The sequence below is a fragment of the Podarcis muralis genome, chromosome 5 (genome assembly GCF_964188315.1).
Source record: "Podarcis muralis chromosome 5, rPodMur119.hap1.1, whole genome shotgun sequence".
In the NCBI taxonomy this organism is placed as follows: domain Eukaryota; kingdom Metazoa; phylum Chordata; class Lepidosauria; order Squamata; family Lacertidae; genus Podarcis; species Podarcis muralis.
The window spans coordinates 54,458,000-54,484,021 of NC_135659.1; the positions used below are offsets into that span (position 1 = coordinate 54,458,000).

The window sequence follows — 26,022 nt, forward strand, 5'->3', positions numbered from 1 at the left end:
TTCTCGGTCTTGATTATGAGATATGAAAGCCATGGGGCCATGGGTCAGAGCAGGTTGCTCTAAACTCAAATGATGCAAAGAGTCACATTCCATCCAAGCTGAACTGACCTTCTCCAGCATTTTCCAAGTGCAACACTCAGCAACTTGGTTCTCCCAAAGGTGCAGCAGGATGCTCATCATCTGCTGACCCGCTTGCTTTGGGAGCCCCTTCTCAAGAAGAGCCTGCTGGATCAGGCCAATGGCCCATCTAGTCCAGCGTCCTGTTCACTCACAGTGGCCACCCAGAGGCCTGTGGGAAGCCTGCAAGCAGGACATGAGCACAAAAGCATTTTCCCCTCCTGCAGATTGCAGAAACTGGTACTTAGAAGCATCACTGACTCCAGCCACGAAGGCAGAGCACAGCCATCCTCCCTAGATGCCCTCGATAGACCAGGCAGGCACCATCACAGCAGCTTTCTGGCACTGCAGCAACTACAACAAAACCTATTCCGTGTTTTGCCTGTCCTTTCTGATCTTGTGTGTCCCTTTGCTGTGACTTTCACAGTTATAGCCTTGTGGGAACTTGAACCCATGGGCTTACCTGGTATGCCCCGCGGAGGACCTTAAGGTCCACAAATGACAACATTTTGGAGGTCCCAAGTCGCAAGGTGGTTAGATTGGTCTCAACTAGGGCCAGGGCCTTTTCAGTACTGGCCCCAACTTGGTGGAACGCTCTGTCACAAGAGACTAGGGCCCTGCGGGACTTGACATCTTTCCGCAGGGCCTGCAAGACAGAGCTGTTCTGCCTGGCCTTTGGTTTGGACTCAGTCTGACCCTTATCTCCCGTCCCCCCTTATGGTTTTGATCTATGGGCTACTTTTAAAATGAGGCTGCATTTTAAATTGCATTTTAACCTGTATTTTAAATTGGTCCCCCCCCCCATTACATTTCTACTGTAATTTTACTGGTGTCTGCAGCCCTGAGCCCGGCTCTGGCCAGGGAGGGCGGGGTATAAATAAAATTTGTTGTTGTTGTTGTTACCTCCGTGAAGTGCACGTCCTGTGTTGCAGCCAAGCCAAAGCCTTCTTGGGTGCTTTCATGCTTCAGGAGCTGAGCTGAGAGTTGATAGGCCACCTTGATGTCACTGCCAAAGAAGCTGGCCGTGTTCTGTGTGGCGTTGCGAAGCTGGAGAGCCACCCGCTGAGACTGCTCCGTGTCCAAGATGGACTCGTTCCGCCACAACCTCTCGGCCTACTCAGCAAGGAAGAGAAAGGCACTCAGAAACCGGATCACAGACCAAATGCCGTTCCCAGGCTACTTCAATCTCACCTCCTAACTGCAAGAGATAGTGAGAACCATAACCCTGCAGGGTGGTTGTCCAGGCTGGGCTGACACTGTGTCACTCCAAGCACTGAATGAAGTGCTTGTCACACCATTCAGCATCCCAGAAACCTGTCCTTTCAAGATTTTAGCTCTTTTGGCTGTAAGATAAGTATGGAAATTAGAGGGTGATGCAGGGTGAAACCTCCAAAGCTAGAAGGGGCTTGCTGTGGTCAGGAGGTGGAGCACCAGTGCTCTATATAGTTCCTAATCCTTCACAAAATCGAAAAGAATTAGAATCAGTTATGCCAAAAATGTAAGCATATACCCACTGTAAATTTTGCTATAGCTTTTTGCAATGTGGAAAAACATATTACAGTGGGTTACCTTACTTAATTTGCTCAGGCCTCAGATATGGGTTCGCTTGGTACAGGTTAGAGAGTGGGTGGGTGCATTTGCCTGCAGAGCATATGCAATTCTGGTGGTTGCGAGAGCAAAGAAAATGCAGAGTGAGAAAAGAGCACTTACAAAACCCTTGAGAGCTGCAAAAGTCAGCGAGGTGCAGTTGAAGAGGTTGGGTGCCAGCCAGCCCTTGTGTTCATCGCAGTGGCGCACAGCAGTGCCTATGGGGCAGCAGGAGGGAAGGGTGAGTTGTGCGCATCCGACACAGAGGACTCTGACCCACATGCCACAATACATTTGTTTGCATCTAAGGGGCCATCGGACTCTTTGTTGTTGCTTTGTTACTATAGACGAATGCAGCTACACCTCTGAAATTTGCAAACACTCCTTTGTATCTAAGCAGACAGGCTGGTTCTTTCTTTCTTTCTTTTTTTAAGCTAAGCATGTGGCACACAGGGAACCCTTGACCAGAAGCAACACAGACCTCCTTGGTGCTGAAGGGTGCTTGGTTCATGCAAGGCTTATGCGGAAATCAAACTGCCCACCCCACATCCACACAATATACGTATCAAAGGTGCTTCATTACCGACAGATCCTCTGGGGCAAGGTGCAGCTGCAGGCAAGCCAAAGCGGGTGCGTGGCCACCAAATGTTTGCTTCGATGGCACGTGGGCAGCTATCATAATTCACTGCAAAGGGGGAAAGCGATAATTTGTGAGCAGGGATTTCCTTTCCATGCAAACTCACTGTGGCTCTTCAATGAAGCATGTAGGAGATAGTCTGGACGTCATACTTTTGCAAATGTTTGGTGCGCTCATATGTTTGGGGCAGAGAAGCATGAGCAACGAGGAATCCTGGGTCATCAGGGAAATAACAACCCACTTCTGAGATAATTGATTGTGCTGCGATTCCTTACTGTATTAATGAATTGTCATGTTTAGAGCTAATTGTTTGTTTGTATTAAACCTGAGTGCATCAAGAGAAGATTAGGGCAGAATGTGATGATGATGATGATGATGATGATGAAAACTGGAGGCAATGAAAAAGGACAATGACCTTGTAGAACTAGAACTGAAACCATCTCCTCACTTCATCCAGGCAACCCTTAGTCCAAGGGGTGGCTAACCTGCAGCCCTCCAGGTATTCTTGGATTGCAACTTCCACCATTGCTGACCACTGGCAGTGCTGCCTGGGGCTGATGGAAGCCGGAGTCCAACAACATTTAGGAGTGGATGATCACAGGTTCCCCCTCATTGCCCCAGTCACTCAATGAACACCAGCCAGGGAACACCTTTCACGGAAGGCAGACTGGTCAGTAACATCACTTATCCAGTCCCACAACATGGCCAGAGATTTGACTTAGCAACCTTTTCCTTGCTTCAGCTCAGCAATGGAATCCCGCTCTCCTCAGCCCGTGCCCAAGGAGTTACTGCTGACCTTCACAGCCATTGGTGGAGACTTCTGCAAAGGGGTTGTCACAGCGGTCACATCGGCGCCCAATCACGCCCGGTTTGCAGGAGCACTGCCCAGTCTCAGCGTCACAAGTGCGAGAGAGAGAGCCTGTGGCGTAGCATTCACAGAGCAAGCACATGCCACTGTCCCCTGGTCGATAGTGGTTCTCCTACGGAACAACAGGAAGGCATGTAAGTCCCAAGGAGCAGGGTGGAAGATTCTCTGTAGCTCAAGAGCAGTCTACAAATCTCCTGGCTAACCCAGCACCTAATCCCTCTCCCAAAACCTCTTTAGAGTCAACAGCAGTTTATTTTACTTTATTTAAGAGATTTATAAACCACTGGATCAAAGAGCTCTCTAAGCAGTGTACAAATAAGCAGACAGAATACAGCTAAAATCTACAAACCAAATAAAAAGCAAATGAAGATAAACCCAATAAAACTTTAAAAACAAAGGTAACCACTTCTTCTTTTTTTGAAAACATATGAGCTGAAGTTAATTATTCTCCAAGTACTTCCTGCAATAAATGTTGCTTCCCATTAAAACACAGTTCACTAGCACAATTCACATACACTCACCAAGGAAGGAAATTCCCAAGGTACTGTTATGGTTACTACCAGTCAGCACTATTGGGGGGGGTGCAGGGGGGTGCATACCCCTAAACATTTTGTGAATCTTTGTACTTTTGTCCAATTACTGTATTTATTTTTCCCGAATTGAACTATAAAATGGTGATTTTCTTGAGTCAAAATGAGAGTACCCCTAAACATTTTTTAAGGAAAAAAAGCACTGCTACCAGTCATTTCTAATCTAACTCACCCTCCTAACAATTCTGTGAGCTATGTTAGGCTGACAGGGAGAGAGAGAGAAAGGGGGGGGGGAGTGGTTTACCTAGGACCACAGAATGAGCTTCTTGAAGCAGGAACCAGCGCCTGTGCCCAGTCTCTTAATTTAGTGGTTTTGATACCACATTCAAGGGAACTCCAGAGTAGCTTGGAAGATTATCAGGATTTCTCAATTAGAATTGCCAGTCGTGCTGGACAATGATCCATGCAAGACAACTGGGTCACCACAACTGCTCATCCCCTTCAGCAGAGATGGGGAACCTGTGGTCTCCATATGTTGTTGAAATCTAACTTCCATCAGCTCCAACCAGTGTGGCCAATGGTGAAGGGAGTTGTAGTTCAACAACACCTGGAGAGCCACAGGTTCCTCATCCCCTCTGTCCTACAGTGTGCAATTGAAGGGGGAAGTTGGGTGTCTTCTAAGTCAAACTCTCTCAGTTCAGGAATGCTAATACCTGAGGCCCAATAAACATTGCCTGAAGCCCACATACTGTGTGCCAGAATCTTGTGCAATATGCTGGAGTTCCTCAGCAGACAAGTTTAGTTGGAAAGATTTCTGAAGGAAGAATATTGAAAAGCCACTCTCCTAACTAAATAGTCATTTTCTGCCCATGGGTGGAACAACTGCCCTGCCAACAGCTAAGATCCCTCTTCAGTCCTCCTTAAACCCCTGCTTGCAGCTCTAACCCCAACCGGGACCATCAAATAAGGCAAGGCCCACCTTGCAGCGACACTCTCCGTTGGTTTTGTTGCAGTCAGGGTCAAATCCTTTGCCGACATCACAATTGCAGGGTCCGCATATAGGGTGCCCCCACCACCCCCGTGGGCAGGGCTGAGCAAGCCTGTCACAGAGAGAGCACAGGGCCTGTTACAATCACACAACAAAAATAAGAACAAGTCCAGGCAGCAGCACCATATATGTGGGGGAGAACAGATGAGAGAGAGAGAGAGAGAGAGATGCCAACGACAAAAAAGAATATGCGTCCAATACTGAAAAGCCTACTTTGAGAAAAGTCTTGGAAACTAATTGTGCTTTGAGGCACAGACTTCAGGGGGTTACGATGTGTGGTGTTCCCTCTTTCAGGCACCATTCTTTAAATCTTCTGCTCCCATGTGGATGACGACGGTTGTGCTTTTCAAGCCATTGATGAACAGTTTATGGCTCAACATATGTAGGATTTCAACATATTTGGTTATATAGAGTCTTTTGTTGTTGCATCATACTATGCAAAGCAACTTTCCTGTCTTGCATAGACGCACAAATCGCACACTCAGCTATGTGTACCTTCTGCACTCACCACCTAAACGCATGGCAAGACTGTCTCCTGCTTTCATACCCACAAAGCCCTTACTGCATTGACTACCTTCCCAGACTGAGATCATAGAAGCAAACATACACAATAACAGTGGGTGCACTCTCTACCAGTAGCAGCACCAATGGAAATAGCTAAATGTTGGAAATTAGGTGTGGGGCCGACACTTGACTCCTGGTATATGTGTGTATGGGTTAGTGGAAAAAATTGATGTGTCAACTTCATGGTGCCAAAGGGAAACTGGACCCATTATTGTTCTTTGTAACCTGGCAACCTTTTATCTTGTACATACATAAGGACAACCAAACTTGAAGACCACTGCAATCACAATCTTTGAAGAGACTTAATGAGAGTGAAATCATTGATTCGTTATGCTTTATGTCTTTTCCCTGTCGATGGAACAACCATCTAGTTGCATTTTGTTAAATGTGTTTGTTGATTTCTCAAAAATTCAACAAAAACAGTTCTTTTAAAAAGACTCTCCATTGGGTTGATCTTTCAGAGAAACCCGTTGGCACAGACTAATTTAGAAATATGCCCCCTCCCACTACAACTGCTTATTCACAGCACTTTCAGGTACAGAGACATATATCAATATCCTCCCCTACACACCTGCAGCTCTTCGAGGATCCATTTCTACATGCACGCTGGGAGTTGTACACACCTATCAGAACAATCACACACACACCCCCATGCACACCCATCAGATGCCCTTTCGCAGAGCAGCAGGAGGCAACTCACTTGTTCTCGCAGTATGGCCCAAAGTAGTTGTCCGGACACTCGCAGGTGTAGCCATGGGAGGAGCTGGGCTTGCGGGCGCACACGGCTTGATGCTCACAAGGGTTGAGTGAGCAGACATTGGCACAACTGTCACCGTAGTAGCCTGAAGCAGCAAGGGGAAAACCTTGAGCCCTATGTCTTCCTCACCAATGTAACTCTGGCCAGAAACTCCAGCGTAAGGGTGAATGGAGGACACCCCAAACTAGAGTTTCCAGCTGGGCACAGAAGGAAGGGAACCATCTGTCAGGCACTGGACTGAGGAGGGATGGTGGAAACCTCCTCCCCTCCTCCTGAACCTTCCAAAGAAGAGGAAGACAGTATAGATTTACAACAGTGGTTTGCAGAAGGTCACGGCTCACAGGTAGATAAGGAACAAACTTGGGAAATAATGGGAGAAGAAGAGGAGGGGGAAGCAGAGCCGGAGCAGCTGGCTGACATGTCATCACTAGAAAGCATTCCAGACCCCCCTTCTCCCATAACTCGGCAAGCATTGAAAGTAGGAGAGCAAAGAGCTAGGAGGCAAATGGCCCTAAGCGGCCACCGTAAGGTGGGTGGTGTGGTGACAATTGAGGAGAGAAAGGGGGTGGAGATTACTCAGAGCAATGCCATTACTCCAAGAGGCAACATTTCTAAGCCTCTCTCTCTGTGGATATTGAAAAAAAGATACTGGTAAGAGCTTCCTTTTCTACCTATTCCTGGCAGCCTGCCGTGGGGGGGGGGATAGGATTCTCTGGCACCTGACACCACCCCTCAAGGTGCAGCAAAGAGTAACAGCTGCAGATGAGAGGGATGGGCTGGAGAGAGAGGAAGCAGGCTGGGATTCATCCCTAAGCCTGGATTGCACGGTCTCTGAGGTCATTAGAGGTGGGGAACATGCAGACCTCCAGATATGCCTGAAGTACAACTCCCATCATCTCCAGCATGTAGAGCCAATGGCCAGGGTGTTGTTGTTCAGAAGTTCAGGTGGAATCACAGCTAGCTCTGGTATAATGAAAATGAGGCTCCCTCTCTGCAGTATCTGAAGAAGTGTGCATGCACACAAAAGCTCACTTAGTTGGTCTCTATGGTGCTACTGGAAGGAATTTATTTATTTTGTTTCGTACAGTCACCCTGTGTACCTAGTTAACCCTAATGGCTTAGCTCACCCTGTATCACACAGTGCCATAGGCGCAACTCCATGGGGCTTGAGGGGGCCCGAGCCCCCTCAAAAATTCGTTTGGGGGGGCTCCGCCCCCCCAATAATCTCCGGCGCCCCTCCAGCAGAGCGCCATCGCCGCCCCTCCCCCAGCCCAAAATGCACAGGGAGGGGCGGGCTGCATGCCTCCTGCCCTCCCTCCCGAGCAAAAGCTCCACCCAATTTCCTTTGGAGCTGATTAATAGGCGCAGCACGCTCTCCCCTATTCGCTCACGAGGAGGCGGCGCCACTTTATTTGCATATTCATGAGCTTATTTATTATTCATGAGCTTTCCCGGCCCCCCCCCCAATATTTTTTATAAGTCCGCGTCCCTGCACAGTGCTAAACTTTGGAGGGTGCCAGAGTGGAATCTCTCCAGTACTTCTTGGGGAAGAGCAGCAGCAACAGCTCTTCCGTCGCCCCTTCTCTGCCCACCCCCCAACTGACCTGGGTCACAGCTGCAGGAGTAGCTGTCCCAATCGTCATTGCAGTAACTGTTGACAGGGCAGGGGTTGGAGTCACAGGGATCCGGGATACTGCAGCCACGTTCCACGTTCACCTTCTCAGCCTGGTTCACATTCAGGGCCACAGCACTGGCTGACGTCTCACCCATCCTTACACCCTGGGAATAAAGAGAACACGGGGGGTGGGGGTGTCAGGTTGCAGCACCACAGAGATCCAGCTCTTACAAGGGCAGACACCGGCACACTAGCATTTCCTGGTCAGAATTTGCTGGCTGCTATGTGCGAACTAAGGGCACTTTCAGACTGGCACTATTTCTGAGTGGGATTCGATCACATCCCAGCAAATTCAGGCTGTGCAATTAAAGCTGAGTTGGATGAGCAAAGCAAATCGACTTCCCCAAAAGATCAGACTTTTTGCAAACAGGAAAGTAATGGGTAACATTGGCTTGGCGCAACATTGTCTACCAATGCTCATTAAATAGTTGGTGGCACCTAATCTCCCTGCAGACAAATCGGTCTGAATGCTCATTATAAACAGGTTGTCTGGAAGCAGCCTAAATGGCCACCTTATTGGGAGCAAAAAAACACACCCCAGAAAGAAGTAAGTTAGGCATGAACCACTGGAGAACTGCAGCCCCTAGATGGCGCTGTGCTCCCTGCAATAAAGGTGCACAGAATGAGTAAGGTCAGAGTTTGCACTTGGGAGAGTTGCACAAATCTGATAGTGATTCGATTTGTTCCAACATGCATCTTATCTGAGGTACCACACACTCAACCCATATCCATCTGCATGGCAGGCAAAACCAAATGTGGGCGTCCGAAAAAGTGGGGAGCAATAAAAAATAGTGCTGCTCTGAGATTGCTGGTGATCTTATTTTAAAAGGGACCATCAGTTACACCCTCCTTTCCTCCTGACAACAAAAAGAGAGTGACAAATGTATTATACAAATGCAATCTACAACCAATCAGCAGGCGTGTTTCAGCCACACAGTTCCAGCCACATAGGGTTGGAAGGTGGGAGTGTATAATCAAATGATTGTTGAATTGTACAGCTGGAAGATACCCAACAGGTCATCTATTCTAACCCCCTGCAATGATGGTTGTCCTGACCGCAATTTTCCAGGTGGGGATATGTGGCAGCTTCTAAGTTTGTGCATATATATATATATATAGAGAGAGAGAGAGAGAGAGAGAACGATGCAGACAGACAGACAGGCATGCACCACCAGACACACAGATGCACAGAGAACACATGACACACAAAAATCTGCTTGGGCTAATTAGCCCTGAGAAATATGTCCCTGGGAGAAAAGCTAATGGGAGAAGAGGCAGTGCCCGTGCCTGGCTCACTGTGGACCTGGGCATTACCTACAGCCCCGAATGGGGCCACTGATGCTGGCTCCTCACCCTGCTTACCTGCATGCAGCCACGGAAGCCTTGCTGCACTTCACCCTGCTCCCCAGGAATGCCGCCAACACTCAGGTTCCGCATTTTGAGTCCGTGCAGCTCACTGCTGATGTTGATTGCCACCTGGAGGACAGGTAAGAGACAAAGCAGCCATCTTGCATTGCTTTCCCCTAATATTTTGAAGAGGCCACAACACTTGAGGGGGCAAGGGAATAGAGGCAGGGCTGTTTTTCCAGCAGGAACTGACGGGAATTCAGTTCCAGTACCTCTCAGGTGGGTTCAGGCACCTCTCAGGTGGGTGCCATTGCCATTCTAAAAGAACAAGGGAGTGGTGAGTGGCAGCACCTCTTTTTCTAGAAAAATAGCATTGGGTAGAGGTCAGGGGTGCAGGCCGTTGGAAGGTAGGAAGGGGCTGGAACTAAGACAACAGTGCATGTTAGTTGATTTGGAGCAGGGAGGGACATGAGCAGAGCTTATGGGAAAGCAAGTCCAGTGTAAGAACAGCCCAGGAGAGAAGTCTCAAAGCCGGCAGCTGTTGTCGAGAAAGAAGGGAGCGCACTTCTGAGGGTGAAGGCAACTCACTCCCCATACCTGATGCAAGCCGTAGTCAAAGGCCATTGTGGCTAAGCACTGGGCTTCTGGGTTGTCCCTGCTGCTGCGCAGCTCCAGTTGCATGTGATGCCAGTCCCCATCGTTCACCTTCACCTGGTGCAGCCGCAGGGCGGAGACCCGGCTGTTGGCACGGTACACAGTCATCAGCACGTTCCCTTCGCTCAGCTGGGAAAGAGGTAAGAAGCAGGTGAGCTGGCATTCTCACTCTTGGGAGCAGTGCATCAATTTGCTCCTGATAACCTTGTGGAGCAAAGAACCCGCATCCCCTCCAACCTCTCTACTTCTTGCTTGTAGGCAAAGGCGGTCTTCTCCAGGCCACCGATCCACAGGGTGCTGCTGCCCTGCCTTGGAGACTTACCCACAAGGTGATGGTAGAATGCTGCCCAGCTGCCGCATGCAGGAGGACGCCGTTGCTCTGCCGAGTACGGAACATGAGTCCAATGTGCCACGGAAGGGTGATGACCAAGGCCAAGTTGTTCCAGATGACCATGCTGTTGCCCAGGAAGCGCTGGGGGTTTGCCATTTCTGCATGGTGAGAGACACAAGTCAGCAAAAGCAGACATTGCTACACAGCAGAGCAATCGCCGGAATATGGGTCCTGCATGCATGTAAGCCACAGATTTCCAGTCACACCCTGCAACAAGGCTGCCAGCAGAAGTCTGAAAGGCTGTATGCGCCTCCTGAGGCATGCTTGTGCAACTCTGGAACTCCCAGCTCCACTTTTGCTTTAAAAAAAAAGTAATAAAAGAAGGTTCTAGCCTTCAGGGTTACAGAGAGGCCTGGAAATATGGCAGGCTGATACATACAACCCTCTTTTCTTTTTATGCAACTCAGAACAATCATTGCAGGGTGAACTTTCCTCTTGATGCAGACATATTATTACGGCCTTTTGAAATCATTCTCATGGAGTAAGACAGCAAGTTATAAGATCCTATTACTTTTCTCTCCGGGGCACAATGGAGTACTAAATGTGCATTTATGCAGTAGCTCCCCTCCTGGGCATAGAATAATGTTCTGGTGACAATTCAGAAGCAGAGGAGAAATTCGGGGGGGGGGGGGAGCAATGTGGAGGAGAAACTCTGCATTGGCACCAAACACAGAGTGCTTTTTTCCTTCCAAGGAGGTGGCCATAGCAGTAATCAATGTCTACACAGCTTAAGCAGTGCATCATCTGACTGGCATGTCAAATGCATGTCAAATGAGTGCATCTGAGGCAGGGATGAAACTTATGGGTACAGCAGGAGGCCTTTGTTAATCCTTTCTCTCTCTCTCTCTCTCTCTCTCTCTCTCTCTGTGTGTGTGTGTGTGTGTGTGTGTGTGTGTGTGTAAATGAGAGGGAATGAGAGAAAAGGTGATATGCTCAACCCGTAGTGAAAGCTGGAACCAGTGGAAGAGGTCACTAGACTGCCCCAAGTGTAAGGACAAACATACTAGAGTTGTATTAATCCATCTCCTGACCCTTCCAGTGTAGGATGTTTGGAACACTGTGGGATAAAAAGTATAGGAAGGGGAGAGGATGAAGGAGAATGCTAGCAGGTGGGATCTGAACCCCCCCCCCCCATCTTATTGCCAGGCATCCTATGGGTTTGGGATAGGCAAACTCGGCCCTCCAGATGTTTTGGGACTACAACTCCCATCATCCCTGACCATTGGTCCTGTTAGCTAGGGATGATGGGAGTTGTAGTCCCAAAACATCTGGAGGGCCAAGTTTGGCCATGCCTGGTTTGGGAACTCCATCCCTAAAGCAGGGCCTGTCTCAGGGATGGGGAACCTGTGGCCCTGCAGAGGCTATTGGACTTCTACTCCCTTCACCCCTGACCATTGGCCAGGATGGCTAGCTGGAACTGTTGGGAGGTGAAGCTCTGCAATATCTGACGGGTACAGTGGTTCTCAACCTGCGGGTCTTCAGATGTTGTTGGACTACAACTCCCATCATTCCTGAGCTCTGGCCTTGCTAGCTAGGGGTGATGGAAGTTGTAGTTCAACAACATCTGGGGACCCACAGGTTGAGAAAGGCTGGGTTAGAGGTTCCCCATCCCTGGCCTAGACACCACCCCCTTGATCTTTGCCTGCTTGTACTGAAGGACCAGACACCATCTTCAGCACAATGGCATTTGAGGCAACTGTGTCCTACGCAGCTGAGTAAACAGCTCCTGTTTACTTACACTCCCAGGCCTTAGCAGGAGGGTGTGAGCTACCTCTCACTCTGACACCCAGAAGTTATTAACACTACAACCCAGCATCCAACATTTTCTGGACTACTGTTGGATTATGTTGACAGTGGCAGTAAAATCTTCCGAAGCTCAAAAACTTAAATGGATGTTATGTCCTCCCTGCTACCCCAGCCCCACACACAGGGATTGGGACTGGACAGAGATATTCTGTTAACATTCCACCCCTTATTCTAGTTTTCCTCAGAAGAAAAAGGCAGCAAAAAGCCCTCCCCGCAACATCCTTGCTGCCAAACTGAACTGAATCATGTTGTTTACTCTTGAGCGTAGCCCAATTGGAGTGGTTCAGAAACTTCCCGCCATGCAAATTACAGGCACTGGAGATGGGGATGGCTCTGTATTGGGACCACCACTGAGGAGAATGAGAAGCCCCCTGCCTGCCCTGCCCCACACTGGGGTCCCAATCTGGATCATGGCCAACTCCACTCACTATTTCTGCAAGGGAAAATTCTGCACTCAAAATACGTGATCAATGATATATGTAATTTGGCCTTCCATCTCCCAGGGACTGTTCAAGCTGCCTTATCAGAGCTACCATGTCCCCATAGCCTCCCTTCTTTCACAGCCTCCACCCTTTACCTTGCTTGCAGTCCTTGCCTCCAAAACCCAGGGGACATTCGCAGCTGAAGGTGTTCCACTGGTTGACACACGTGCCGCCGTTGTGGCAAGTGTTGCTGTCACAAACGTTCTTCTTGGCTGAGCAGCCTAGAGGAGAAAAGTGAGACGGCATTGGAAAGGATAAAGGCAGCAGCAAGATGCTCCAGGGGTTGGGAATGGAGTGTCAAGGCAGGCAAGAGAGGAGGCAACTGATGAGAGTAATCAGAGACAGGACTGAAGCCCTTTTACAAAGACCCATCACTACACCACCACAACACACACACACACACACACACACACACACACACACACACTTACAATGGCACACCCAGCAATATTTTTAAAACAGTCAGTACTGCACTTTTCTTGCCAGTTTTGCATCCCTTGTATCAATTGGATCCATCCACTGGATATAACACAAGCCATACCTGGCACCGTCCCATTGTTGGCAATGAAGTCAGCCATGTCCACCTCTCGGTTATCAATCAGGAAGTCCCGAATACAGCCTACAAAGTGCCGGTTCCGTACTGGAAAGCTCTCGGGCAGGTCAGGAACGCCACCTAACAACAGTGGACCTGTCAAATCCAGGGACCTGGGAAGTCAAGACAGGAGTAACTCAGGAGGTCAAGCTCAACAGAGGGAATGGCAGATTAAAATACATCTTCTGACCCAATCATGGCTGGCACCACTGTGGTCTTTCAGGTCAAGTGATTGACATCATCAGAGCTATAGGTACCTGGATATGCCAGGAGCTTTGAAGAGTCCCACAATGGGGCAGCAAAGCTTTTAGCCTAGACTTGTCTCTGTCTGTGTAAAGTTGTAGTAGCAGAAGGTAGCTGGTGAAGACTAAGATGTCCAATAGCTCAACAGTGAAAAATAGTGCTGCCCAGAATACAGTCGTACCTGGGAACTCAAACACCTTGCAAGTTGAACGTTTTGGCTCCCAAACACCGCAAACCCAGAAGTGAATGTTCTGGTTTGTGAACGTTCTTTGGAACCCGAACATCCAATGAAGTTTCCGCGAGACCTTCCTGCAGCCAATCAGAAACCACGCCTTGGTTTCTGAACATTTTGGAAGTTGAACGGACATCTGGAATGGATTCCGTTTGAGTTCCGAGGTACGACTGTACAGCAATTATTTGACCCTGGAGATCAGAGTGGTGAACCTTTTTGGCTCCAGGACCAGGATCCTTATCAAGATCAGCCTCTAGGGCCAAATGTTTCAGCTGGGCAGGACCACTGATCAGTCAATATCACATGTCTGACTAGCCTTCGCTAGTCTCCCCATCCTTCACTTTTAGTTCCCAATCTTCAATCTCCACTCCATCAGCTGAAAGGTCATTAAGTGCAGAGGTCAAACTTCCCCAATTGCTCTACTGAGACCTCCAACTGCAGGATGAAGGTGGATTGTGAAAGCTAGAACAGGTGAACGCTATCCCACAGGGCATGATCCTAATAGGAATTTCCCCAGTGAACAATAAGCACAGTGGAGCCAGCCTGGCTCTAGCTATGTCTGCTCGTTCTTCATTCTCCAGGCTCATTAGTTGTGTTTATAGCACACATAAAATTCTTACTTCTTGGTGCCTGACTGTGTCCCTTGAGCTGAGCAAGAATAGTTTCCCAGCATGGAACCAAACTTCAAGGCCACGGAAGTGTCACAGTCATCCACTGTCACCACAGCTACCTTCTGGTCAGAGGGCCCCTGAGGAACTCCAGACATCCCCACGATGGGCTGTGGAGAAAAAGCAGAATCCTGATGTAGCCAAGTAATGGCCATGGCAGCACAATCAAAGGGCAAGCCAGGAAGAGCAAGGTATTGTCTAGACACGTGTTGTGGGACTCCCATCATCTATTGGCTGTGCCGGCTGGGGCTGATGGGAACTGGACTCCAACAACACCTGGAGGGCCACAGGTTCCCCATCTCTAGTCTAAGAGATGCCAGAGCAGGTAAAAGCTCTTCCCCAGTATCTCTTGAACTAAACGTAGGAGGAGAGGAAGCTGCCTTAGACCAAGGCAGGCCAATGGAAAAGCAGCCATGTGGGCAGCAGTTCTGGAAGGATCTTCAAGGAGCTGAATGTCTGGGACAGACACTTGCAAAGCCCTCCACACACCTGGAATACTGAGCACTCAACAAGCGAGTGGAATTCTTCCCCTTGCAGTTTCACCTCATGTTTATGTGCGAAGCAGTGATTCTAACATAGCATATTAGAATCATTGCTTCACATGTAAACATGCCGTAAAACTTCACAGGGCAAAATTCCACCCTATTATCACCCGGCATTTAACAGTTGTAGGGAGAGAACCGGGGGCCAGAATTTGCTCTAGATTAATGAATCTACCATAAAAGACGGTTCTCTGTGTGTATGCTCCCCTGAGGAGAGCTGAACAATCTGATCTATAGGTATAGATCCAGGACACAAATACAGTGTCTCATATTGATCTAGCAGCGGACAATGCCCAGCTGCTTCCAATAAGTATCTCTCAGCAGCAAGGAGGATGAAAAGGCTCGCTGTGAAGAAAGGGAGACCTGAGATTCTTGTGATGCCTAATTCTGCCACAGAACACACAGAAACACACACGTGACCCCTGTTTTTAAAAGCACTATGTAATCACAACACAAAGGAGAGGAATTATCTTGCAAAAGACTACAGAGGTGTGATGGACCTTTGATCTTAGGCAGTGCCTCTATCTGTACCAGTGCATTTTAAATGCAACACTTTCTTTTCTTGTATATTGTTCTTACTGTTCCTAAAGAGTTTGCATATATGTAATGTTTGTGCGTGCATACTTGCGCACGCACAAACACACACACATTTAGTGCACACCTACTTCGCTCTCCCACGTGAACTAGGTCACTTAATGCATTCCGAGGGCAGTGTTGTTTTAATCTTTTTGACTTACGCCAAATGCATAGGCAACCAAAGTCAGATTCCTTTTTTTAAAAAATCAATTTATCGACCTACTGAATAGTTTGACCATAGTTCACACTTTCATAATGTTACAATTTCCCAGCCCCACTGAAAAGATTAAGGAAATAAATACAGCAGAAAATGTACACCACATCATATTAGTTATAGTAAGTCAGGAGTTGGGGAACATGTGCCCCAAAGGACGTTGTTGGACTCCCGCTCCTATTAGTCCTTAGTCAGCCTTGCCAATGATCAGGGATGAAGGGAGTTGTAGTCCAACAGCATCTGGAGGGCCAGAGGTTCCCCAACCATTGCAGGAAAGAGTCCCCAAAGCAATTAACAGCATTAGATTTTACAAATTTCCACAGGGCTGCCAATGTGCAGAGAGCGTTGTACAGATGACAGGCTCATTCTTATTAACTTAACGTATTTTGCTAAGTGAGGAACAAAGTGCAAATATCTGTCAATAGCTTCTCCCCTTTTATACACAAAAATTGAGCAAGGGGAAAACTGGAGGAGAATCTACCATAAATTTTGGAAAGTTGTTTGTCTGATGGCTATGAGTTTTGACACTTCTTAAGATATTGTAAACAACTTTTGCATGATGGTCCCCGATATCAAGGAGCAGGTTTCTGTCTATGTTTGGATACAACGGGACACCATTTTGAAGCAAGGTAGTGGTAGACTGAACCTTTCCAAACCGCACTGGTTTTAACCACAGAGTTCAAAACGGCATTGATTTCTTGATTTCATAGAATTCCCAAGCCATATCACGAAAGAGACTGCTAGTGTGAAATAAGCAAGCATGTGCAAAATCAGGCGAGAAAGTAATCAAAGCTTAAGAGGGGTCTCTCTTGGGGGATGGGAACTGGTGAAGAGTGTGCACAATCAGATGAAAAAATATGTTCCACTGGAGATTATATCTGTGTGCAGGTGCCTATTAAAGGATAATCCCAAAATTAACCCCACATTTGGCCACATGTTGTTCCCTTTTGTGATTTTCCTACTGCTGTTTCTTTTCCATTTCATCAGGCACCAAAGGTATATGAGTGCTTATTTAAATAAGCATGTCTATGTTCCACTGGCTTTTCACTGGTGGCAGTGGTTGGGATATTTATTTGTGGGGAGCTTTTTTGAATAACGTGATTATATACCTCTGCGAATTTTGTGAAACTCTCTACGAAGATAACTGCATGTCACTTTAGCCAGCAAGTGACAGAGAGTGTGAGCTTCTGTCCTGGACCTCTTTTGTGTTTGCCCACTGGGCTGGCGTTCAGCCTAAGCCCCCCAACCCCACGCCTGGCAGGAGAAAATCACAGGTCATTGGTGACTCTCTTTTTTGGCGTGCGGGGCTGGACCGTAGAATCTCGAGAGCGATTCAAAGGCTATGGCAAGGAAACATGACAGCTCCAAACAAAAGGAAATGCAGCTGGGGGAGAAGGAGGGGAGGGTGTGGCCATGGCAACAGGTCACAGCACAGCACCAAGGGACTGGCAGGCAGCCCAAGCCTTCCCTCAGCTTTTGTGCCACTCCTTCCTCAGAACATGTAAAACCAATGGGGGGGGGGGGGAGAAAACAGCTCAAAACACAGGCCTTGCCTCAGCACCAGGCTCAGCCAGGAAAGTTCCCCAGAGCTGGAATACTTTTCATGTTACTGCATGGAACTTGGTAAAGGATGAGTGGCGAGGGTGGCCTGAGAAAGGATTAAGGTCTCTCTTTTGCACAAAAACTGCAAGCACCATGCATAATACTGTGGAACCTCAGTTTTTGAGTGTGTTGGAAGCCGAACAATTTGGAAACCGAATGCTGAAAACCCAGAAGTAATTGCTTTTGTTTTCCAACGTGCCTCGGAAGTCGAAAGGCTTTTCCTTTTTTCCCCATTGACTTTGCAGCCAGCCCATTGATCCTCGGTTTTTAAACGTTTCAGAAGTCGAACGGTCTTCTGGAACGGATTACGTTTGAAAACCGAGGTACCACACATGAACAGCACCCATAATGTGTTTTTTGTGCTCAGAAACAAGTTCCCAAGTATGAAAAGTATTATCCCCCCCCAATCTGTTTGCCTGGAGGCATTTTTTTTATATTATTTTTTTGTACATGCAACAAAGAACCAGATGAGAAGCTATTTACAAGCCTGGAATAAGTTTATGCCAGAAATGGCCTGAAATCTAAGGACTTACAAGCCGTGGATATGAACTTCCCCCTTCTAGCCAGACAGCCAGTTTCGTAGCAGAGTGACATGTCCTCAGGTAAACTCACCACCAAAGAAGTCACAAGACACACCCTTTTTCTTTTTTCTTTAAAGCCAAGCAGGACAGAGAAATGCTGCTCTTAGGATCCCTCCAAAACTATTCTTCTTTTTATTGAGCATTCATTTTATTGAGCATTCGTTGTTATTTGTACCCATAATATAACCAGGGAAGTTATATGCAATCAAGCCTTCAATGCCTCTTGAGCATTCAAAAGTTTTTGGGGTGTCATACTGCTTCACTCACAATAGGGGCATAGGGTAAAATCCTGTAAGTTTTCATTGCTATAGTGCAACAGAGCCCTTCCGGATGGCAATAATGTGGCAACATTGCAGAAGCACTGTAGAATGACTTATGAAGTGTGGACGATCCAATATAAACCACCCACTAATGCACTATTATTGCATCAATGACATGTTACAGAGTATACCCACACCCACAAAACAAGCCCTCAGAAACACCTGTCTGGAAGAAGATGCCTCACTTCCCATCGCTACTTGTAATCAGAGTGCAGCTCAGCCCCCAGGAAAATTCAACAACACAAAGTTAAGAGGCAAAGATCCAGGATTGCAGAAGGGCAGTTTTGCCCTCGTTTGTGTGAACTGCACAAAGCTCATGTTGGGTTGGGTGAAACAGGACAAACTGCAAGATGAATCAATGGGCATGGCATGGAACTTTAGCCGGGGATAAAAACTGGCTTCAGATATCAGTTCATCTCCCCTACTCCCACTGGGCAGCTAAGGGCCAAATGAAATGTGACTTTAAATGTGCTTTTTGCATTGTCTTATGCATTTTGCATAAGGTGGCGATGTGGAGCTTAACCCTTCCCCACATGCTTAGATCCTAATTAATACTCTCCATCTTTGGGAAGAGCTAAGTGGAGTTTTCCACCTAATGCAAAATAACAGCACTGGAAGAGCTGGCGATTTTCATCAGGATCAAGGCAGGAGTGGGGGGGGGGGAGAGTGAGCTAAACTCTCCCTCCCTGCCTGCGACAGTCCTAATCCTGTTCAAGTCCCACTGCTGTGGCTATTTGCATTTTAAAGCACCATGCCCATTAAATGCATTTAACGTCACATTTAATTTAGAGAAATGCTCCTGTTCACCAGGGCCATCCTTCGCTGTGTCCCCGGTCCAGGCTGCAGCAGCAACTCTTTCCAGTGCCTAAACAGATCCCACACTACACAGGCTCCTAGCCACAGCCTGCTCAGAGAGACTCCACACCCCATCTCAAAGCACATGCCTGTCATGGAACCATAGCTGCAATGTCTGCTACATCTGTACTTTGCCCTTCTGTACATCATCAGGTTAGCATCAATGAGGGAGAATGAACCTTTGGGTTGAGAAATTCACAGCTGAGAGGGCATTTGGACCTGGATTTCCCCATTTCAAGCCCAATATTATTAGCCACTGTGTTGGCCGGCACTTCTGACCACAGTGCAGCCAATGGGCTTGGCTGCCTCCGCCTCATTCTTTCTGTTTCTCACTCCAACAATGCAGCCCCAGCTCGAATCATCCCCTTGCCAGTTCCTGGTGAATCTCATGGCTATTCTGCTTTTGAAGGGCAGGATGTGAATCGTTCTGCTTCCGATCACCACCCCCAACCCCACTGTGTCTTTCCACCACAGCGGCCTCTGCAACTTTTACCTCCCATGTACATGTGCTCAATTCCATCCAACTGGCTGCATGGAATGAGATGTGCTAGAACGCCTGGAAATTCCCAAAGTGGGAACAAGGGAACTTAACTGGCCTCAGGCAAACCATGTGCTCCCCGACCATCATTTAATGGGGACAGTTGGAGGAAGCAGCACGCTGCTCTTCCTCCATGAAGAAGTAGCCCATTTGTGGAAAGAAAGACCTCACTTCCCAGGCATCCCAGCTCCTGCAGTTTGGCGGAGGAGGCAAGGCACCCTCAGGGGCTAGGCAGGCCCTCACATGCCTCGCCAGGGATTCACGTTGGTTTTTATGTGCTGTGCTTCTTTCTCTGATACGAACAACAGAGAGGGAACGAAACCCAGAGACTGCTTGCCTTACCTAGAACCTAAAGGGGCATAAACAGCAGTGGAGCATCTGGGGATGGGCAGAGCAGGGAGGAACCCAGGGAGGTGCCCAGCCACTGCTTCAAGGGCACACTCAGGCCCTTGTGTGCCACAGCCCAGCAGAGGAGAGGCGCAGCAATGCTGCCTCCGCCTCTTCTCCTCTCCGTCCCTGCCTGACCTAGGAGTGGAGCTGTGGGTGGTTGGCTGCATTGGGCTGTCGCTCGCATGCCGGAACCATATTGTAAACCGCCCTGCAATCTTCAGAGGCAAGGTGGTCTACAATTTAAATAAATAAATAGGCCCATTAGCTTCAATGGGTGTACTTAGCTGCTCTTAATTACCAGGATAGCCTCTGTTTGGCAGGGAAAGAAAGTCTGTGGCAATATTTCCGCAAATGAACTCAGGTGAGGGCTAGTGTGAGTGCAACTTGGAGGAACACAGTGCTGTGTGTGGCATGGTGGTGCCACATCTTCCCTCTTGCCCTGGAGTTCCAGCTCAGGATCCTGCCCTCCAGGCCACCAAACCGGCCACAGCATTTCAGCTCACTTTCCTCCGATTCTGTTGCGTTTAACTCATTCTTCCTTGGCACTCTATGCACGTGCAAGCTATGCCAGAGGCCTGAAACCCACATTTGTCCCTTGGTTGCTTGTGGGGCGCCTACCCCATTGAAAGCAGCAGGATGGAGAGCTCTGGGGTCAGGAGCTGTCTATGTGCAGCACTGGCTGGAGGCACCGGGAATCTGGCCCCCCGCCACGTGAGATAGCAGGAGGTAAATTGTCTGCTGGCACAGAGGCAGAGTGCCTGGGTGAAGCTGCTGCAGGCAATCCAGCTCATCGGTACTGACGCCAGTCTCCAGGAATATTCCCAGGAGTGGGGGGGCCAACACCCTGTCCCAACTAAAGGGATGTCAAGCGGGAGCATGCAGCCGGACTCCCCTGGACTCCTGCAGGGGCCTCCAGCCCGGCTGCTCAGGGATGCACACCCACAGCAAAGGGCTCTCTATCTCTCTCCCACTCATTAACTCCCTCTAATTAGTGGGGGGAGGAGTTGGCAACTTGAAGGAACAGGAGACTAATTGTGCAGCCTCACATTTATCATCTGTCTAACACAGGGGTGGGGAACCTTTTGGGCCCAGCGGGCCAGATCCTTATCTGTCCCCACCCCATGGTGAGTGATTGGCAGATGGGTCGTCCTGCCCACCTGTCAAAGTCCCCAGCGCAGTGCTTTCCAAGCCCTGGGTGCCAGGTGCTTGGGAACTGTAGCTCTTGGGAACTGTAGTGTGGGGGACTTTGCCAGTCCTGTGCTCTGCAAAGTGTCGAGGACAAAGCTAGTAAAGCTGATTTCTGCAGCGATTGGCTGCACAACAGGGTTCTTGATAGGCAACTCAACCGTGTCACCAATCCAGCAGGCCTGAACTCACCATCCCTCAGCAGCTGGGAAGTGACTTCAAACTGGCTTTCTGAGGAAATCAGCTGCATAATCAAGTTCCTCACAAGCCAACCCAGCTGCATCTCTACATGCTCCACATTTTGTCACAAGGTTGTCAGGCGTGGGGCCAGTGGGTGTGGTAAGTAGAAGCACCTGAGCCAGGCCAAATTTGGCCTGCATTCCTGTGGTTCCCCACCTCTGAGTGTAACACGGTGCTGGTGCTAAATGTGTTAAGCTCTAGTTATCTGATTCCCTTGTGTGTACATCCAGTTCCTGTGCAGCACAGCCTTGTGTGGTCATTACTGCGTACCTCAAAGAAGGACACTAGTACAGTACCCAAAATTTTAATCATGTGGTAACCAGATGACCCACTCAAGGTCTGATTGGCCTGACAGAGTTCTCAGGGAAGGACTGGAAGACTGGGGCCCTGTTTGAGTCCCAGGAAGGTGAGACCTCAGTTCACCATCTTTCTATGTACAACTTTGGTTAAGTTTCTCTGCCCAGGAGACAATGACAAACCCAGCAGTACTGCACTTTGGTGCCTATGAAGTGATTCCTTATATCAAGTGGGGCTGCTGGTGGTCTATGCTAGCTGTTCAGAGGACTGACTGTGGATCCAGGCTGTGGGGGACTCTTTGTCAGGCTAAGCTCCTTCAGAGTTTGGGAGGAAGAAAATGGAACGGGAAACCAAATGAGCCATAATTCCCCCCCGGGAACGGAGGACTAGGCAAACACACAAGGGCACAGCAAGTGGGCACGGCAGGGAAGGGCTTCTCGTGAGAGGTTGCATGGCAATTTCTGGCCACTGCCTTGTTCCCCACCTCCAAATCGGTGAGACAGCAACTCCTGACCCCTGCGCCGTTCCAGTCCCCTGGGCTGCCCCAAGCTTATTAACTGAAGCAAGCAGCTGCTTTGCGACAATTGCGCCAGCTGCTCACCTCCTCCTGCCCCCTGTCAGCAGCCTCCTCATTAGAGACTAGCTTTTGGGGACTTCATCATGCTGGGACCACCAACCCTCCGTCCTCCTCCCCACCCCGCACAAAAGTCCCTGCGCTGAGGGCACTATGAATGCTAATGGCGGGGATCTTCTCGAGCCCAAAGGAGCCAGGAATTGGTGGCAGCAACCCCGTTACCAAAAGCTCCTGCTGGTCTTTGAATATTTCATGGCCCCTCACCCTATAAAGCAGGGAAGGTCTCTTACTGCAGGGAACAACAGAAATTGCCCATCTCTCTAGACATGGGGAAAGCTGGCAGGAATCCTCTACAGGCTGCCATGGGCTGGTGCTGACAATGCCACCATCTGCCCTGTTGTTCAGGGCAAATTGAATCCATTGCTAAGTCACATCATCAGTCGGGGCTGGTAGGGCAGATGGCAAGGAGGCCAACAGTAGGGGGAGCCAGAGGCAGCTAATTCTGGTTTTATCCCCTGCTGAGTTTTAAAAGAGCAATAGTGGGAGTAAGGAGGAGGAAGGGGACAGGCAGTGCCACACCCGGGACTGGCTGTGAGATATAAAGCAGGCTGGCGGAGGCCAGAATTAGGTTACTACTGAAGCGCCCCATTTGACCTAATGGATCACCCTCCACTGCATGTCACTTCTCCCTATACAATATTACAAAAATACAGACCCGGCTGTCTGTCCCTTCAGTGAAAACCTGTTTTAGCTCCATTAAACATTTCCCCAGCATTTCCCAGCCTCTCGGGCTGCCTGCACTTTCTGATCTGAAAAAGTCCTGAAGCATAAGTCACTGCTTCCCCTGAGCTGGGGAGGCTAACCACCAAGAGCCTGATATTGGCATATTTGCTTGTTTTGTTTTCAAGGGAAGTTCTTCCAGTTAGCTTTTAAAAACATTTCCATGCCAATTTCTTTAAACTTGAAAAAGATGAACAGCTGTCATCAACAGGCAGCTTCCCCAAGTTCCTGAGGCTGCTAGAAAGTCCAGCTGAGGATATTATGGGGGTTTCAGGAAGCATAGGTACCCAAGAAGGCTGCAGAGGGCAGCCCACCAAAGAGATGATTTGTAGAACGAAAAAAAGGACACTCACACACATCCATGGGCCACCTTGAAAACAAGAAGTGTAAAAAAAAACCCAACCCTGCATATTTTGCTGATATTTTCCCTCCCCTGTGATAATTTTCAAATAAAACTTATTTTCTGATTCATTGCTGAAAAACAGCAAAAAGAAGCAGAAGACATTTTTGGCACAACACTAGGAATCATCTCACTGGTGTTCCATTGTCTCACCTTCTCCCACTCACATGCATCCAGACCTCTGCTGCCAAAAATATTCACCTCTGTTGCTGCTCTGACCATGTGACTTCCATCTTTAAATCCCTACCTTGGCTTCCTGCCTACTCTCAGATCCCTCACAAGCTTCTGGTACCCAGTGACCCAGCCCCTCCATCCTCTCTCTGTGCTTATTTCCCAGCACATCCCTTCCTGTGACCTTTGCTTGATCAGCTCCACCACCCTCACCATCCAAAGGTCCCCTGACCCTTAAAATGACTCTCTCCATTTCCCCTTGTTATCCCTGGAACTGCTTCTTGGAATGCCTCCATGAAACCATCTCCCTCCTCAAACCTCACCTTTTTCGGGAAGCTGTTGGATCATTTCCCTAGTCCAGGCATGGGGACCCTCTGGCCCTCCAGATGTAGCTCCCATCATTCCTGGCCATTGACTACGCTTGCTAGGGCTGATGAGCATTGCAGTTTGGCAACATCTGGAGGGCCAAAGGCTCCCCATGCTTGGCCTGGTCCCTTATTGTAATAGTCAAAGTACATGGGCTTGAAATAATCACATATTCCTCTCTGCCTGCTCATGATTTCACTGCCTGCCACATGCTTCCTCCAGTGCACCCATGTTTGGTTGTAAGTGCCTTGGGGCAGGGACCTGTCAACCCTCTTCTCTGTAAAGCGCCATGTATGAAGATGGCCCTGAATTAAAAGTGAGGGGGGAGATGAGCTGGGCACAGCACCAGCAGGCCTGTTCAGGATGAAAGAGTTTTATAATCATAGAATTGAAGAGTTGGACGGAATTACGAGGGTCCTCTAGTTCAACCCCCTGCAAATGCAGGAATCTTTTGCCCAACATGGCGCTCGAACCCACAACCCTGAGATTAAGAGTTTCATGCTCTTCCGACTGAGCTATCCAGTGAGACTTACCTTGTTGTAGTAGTGCAGGTGGACGGTGTGCCACTGCCCATCGCTCACGCCCCCAGGGATGAACGGGGCTACCGTGCTTGTTGCCTCTCCTGAGGAAGAGATGAAACACAACTCAGACAGGGAGGACAGACTCTTGAGAAGAGAATGCCTCTCCTTGCCACCATTTCCCATAAGGGCTCTGAAGGAGGAGCACCTAAGCTAACAGTCGCAGCACTGGGGCAGGTAAAATCCTGCAGCAGAGGTGAGGAAGAGATGGGAAGGCTTGGAGATAACGGGGTAAGAAGCAGAGGCTGATGGGTTAGGAAAACAAGGCCTGGCAAGGGAATTTCAACACTGCTGGGACGTAAGGTGGGACGAGCAGAAGCAGAAAAGCCAAGGGGGTTGGAGAGAAACCATACCTGCTGAGAAAGTCAGCTGAACTTGCTCCTGGACAATCTCCAGGGCGACGAAATCATGTCGCTCATTGAAGCGCCCGTTGTAGAGGAGCAGCCCATCCCGTTCCTTAGTGGCAAACCTGCCAAACAGAAGAGAATGGTGAGCCCCTGTACCCAGGATCCAGCATCGCAAGACAAGACAGTAGACAGAGCTCAGGTGATTGATGGGAAGGCAACAAATATAATGCCTGTCTGGACAGAATCTATAGTCCATGAGTGGAGAACCCTTTTGCACAGTGTCCCAGAAAAACCGGACATCCAATTTCCCCCCACAAGAGTACAGCAGCACAAACACATTTTTTTCCGGTGCACAGGCCCACCCCACCCCCAGCACATCTTTTAGGCTCTGTGATCTTGTGCGGGAGCACAGACGGGAAGATGCACATCCCGGTTTGGGGACCCAACATTTTGGAGGATATGTTTTTGGCTCAGCAGGCCAGTTCCTTATTGGGATCTAGCCTTGCAGGCTGAATTTGGCAAGTGGTTGGGGTTGCCTATCTGTCATTCACCTGACACCACAATGACATCAGGTGCCACCACACACACCCAATCCAGAAGGCTTCAGCTCTACCACACATCAGTGGATGGGCAGTAGAGCTAAGCAAGGCCTGCTTTCCCTTGCAAATGAACAATCAAGGCTCCTAATTGTGCGCAGGAAGCCACGTCTCTATCTGCCCTACCCCTGAAGCTACATATGGTGTGGTTTGGGGTAAACGGCCTTGTGGGTCAACTCTGAACCCCCGGCGAGCCAAGTGTAGCACACAGGCCAGATGTCCTTCCACCCCTGGCATATGCCATCATCTAGCCCGTGATGGCCTTCTGCATTCTACACAGGACTAACAGTCCAGTCTCTCTAAAATTAATGGATACAAATCTAACATCAGAAACTGCCAAAAAAAAAAAAAAAACTAGTGGGGGAAGTTTTCAACCTCCCAGGACACTCTTCAATTGACCTTAGTTTGTCTATATTTGAACAAAGGAACTTCAGAGGAAGACTGCAATGTGAAACTGCTGGATTACAATTCATCAAGAAGTTCAATGTTAGCAGTCATGGACTGAATCAGGACAATGGGTTTTTATCACACTACTGATGTGCCAGTGGTAGGGTGTCTGTGCTAACATCAAGTGCTTTGTCAATGGCCACTGTTAATCATGTAATGATCACTGTCTCGGTACTTTTTGTATTTCATTGCCTCTGACTTTACTGTTTGCATTCTCAACCACCT

At 48.8% G+C, this 26,022-nt stretch overlaps 1 protein-coding gene across 2 annotated transcripts in view; it reads right to left on the reverse strand.

Annotated features, from left to right (window-relative positions):
• The window catches only part of CELSR2 (cadherin EGF LAG seven-pass G-type receptor 2), a 113,933-nt gene that overhangs the window by 14,147 nt on the left and 73,764 nt on the right, over positions 1-26,022 (reverse strand). For both annotated transcript variants that reach the window (XM_028733891.2, XM_028733890.2), the window contains exons 4-18: positions 24,761-24,876; positions 24,363-24,451; positions 14,151-14,308; positions 13,005-13,168; positions 12,559-12,684; positions 10,107-10,273; positions 9,728-9,913; positions 9,146-9,259; positions 7,713-7,887; positions 6,052-6,193; positions 4,719-4,839; positions 3,138-3,321; positions 2,288-2,389; positions 1,828-1,922; positions 1,021-1,230 (exon numbers count right to left, since the gene is read on the reverse strand). In XM_028733891.2, coding sequence (XP_028589724.2) covers positions 1,021-1,230; positions 1,828-1,922; positions 2,288-2,389; positions 3,138-3,321; positions 4,719-4,839; positions 6,052-6,193; positions 7,713-7,887; positions 9,146-9,259; positions 9,728-9,913; positions 10,107-10,273; positions 12,559-12,684; positions 13,005-13,168; positions 14,151-14,308; positions 24,363-24,451; positions 24,761-24,876 — 2,149 coding nt within the window. The remainder of the gene's footprint in view (positions 1-1,020; positions 1,231-1,827; positions 1,923-2,287; positions 2,390-3,137; positions 3,322-4,718; positions 4,840-6,051; positions 6,194-7,712; positions 7,888-9,145; positions 9,260-9,727; positions 9,914-10,106; positions 10,274-12,558; positions 12,685-13,004; positions 13,169-14,150; positions 14,309-24,362; positions 24,452-24,760; positions 24,877-26,022) is intronic.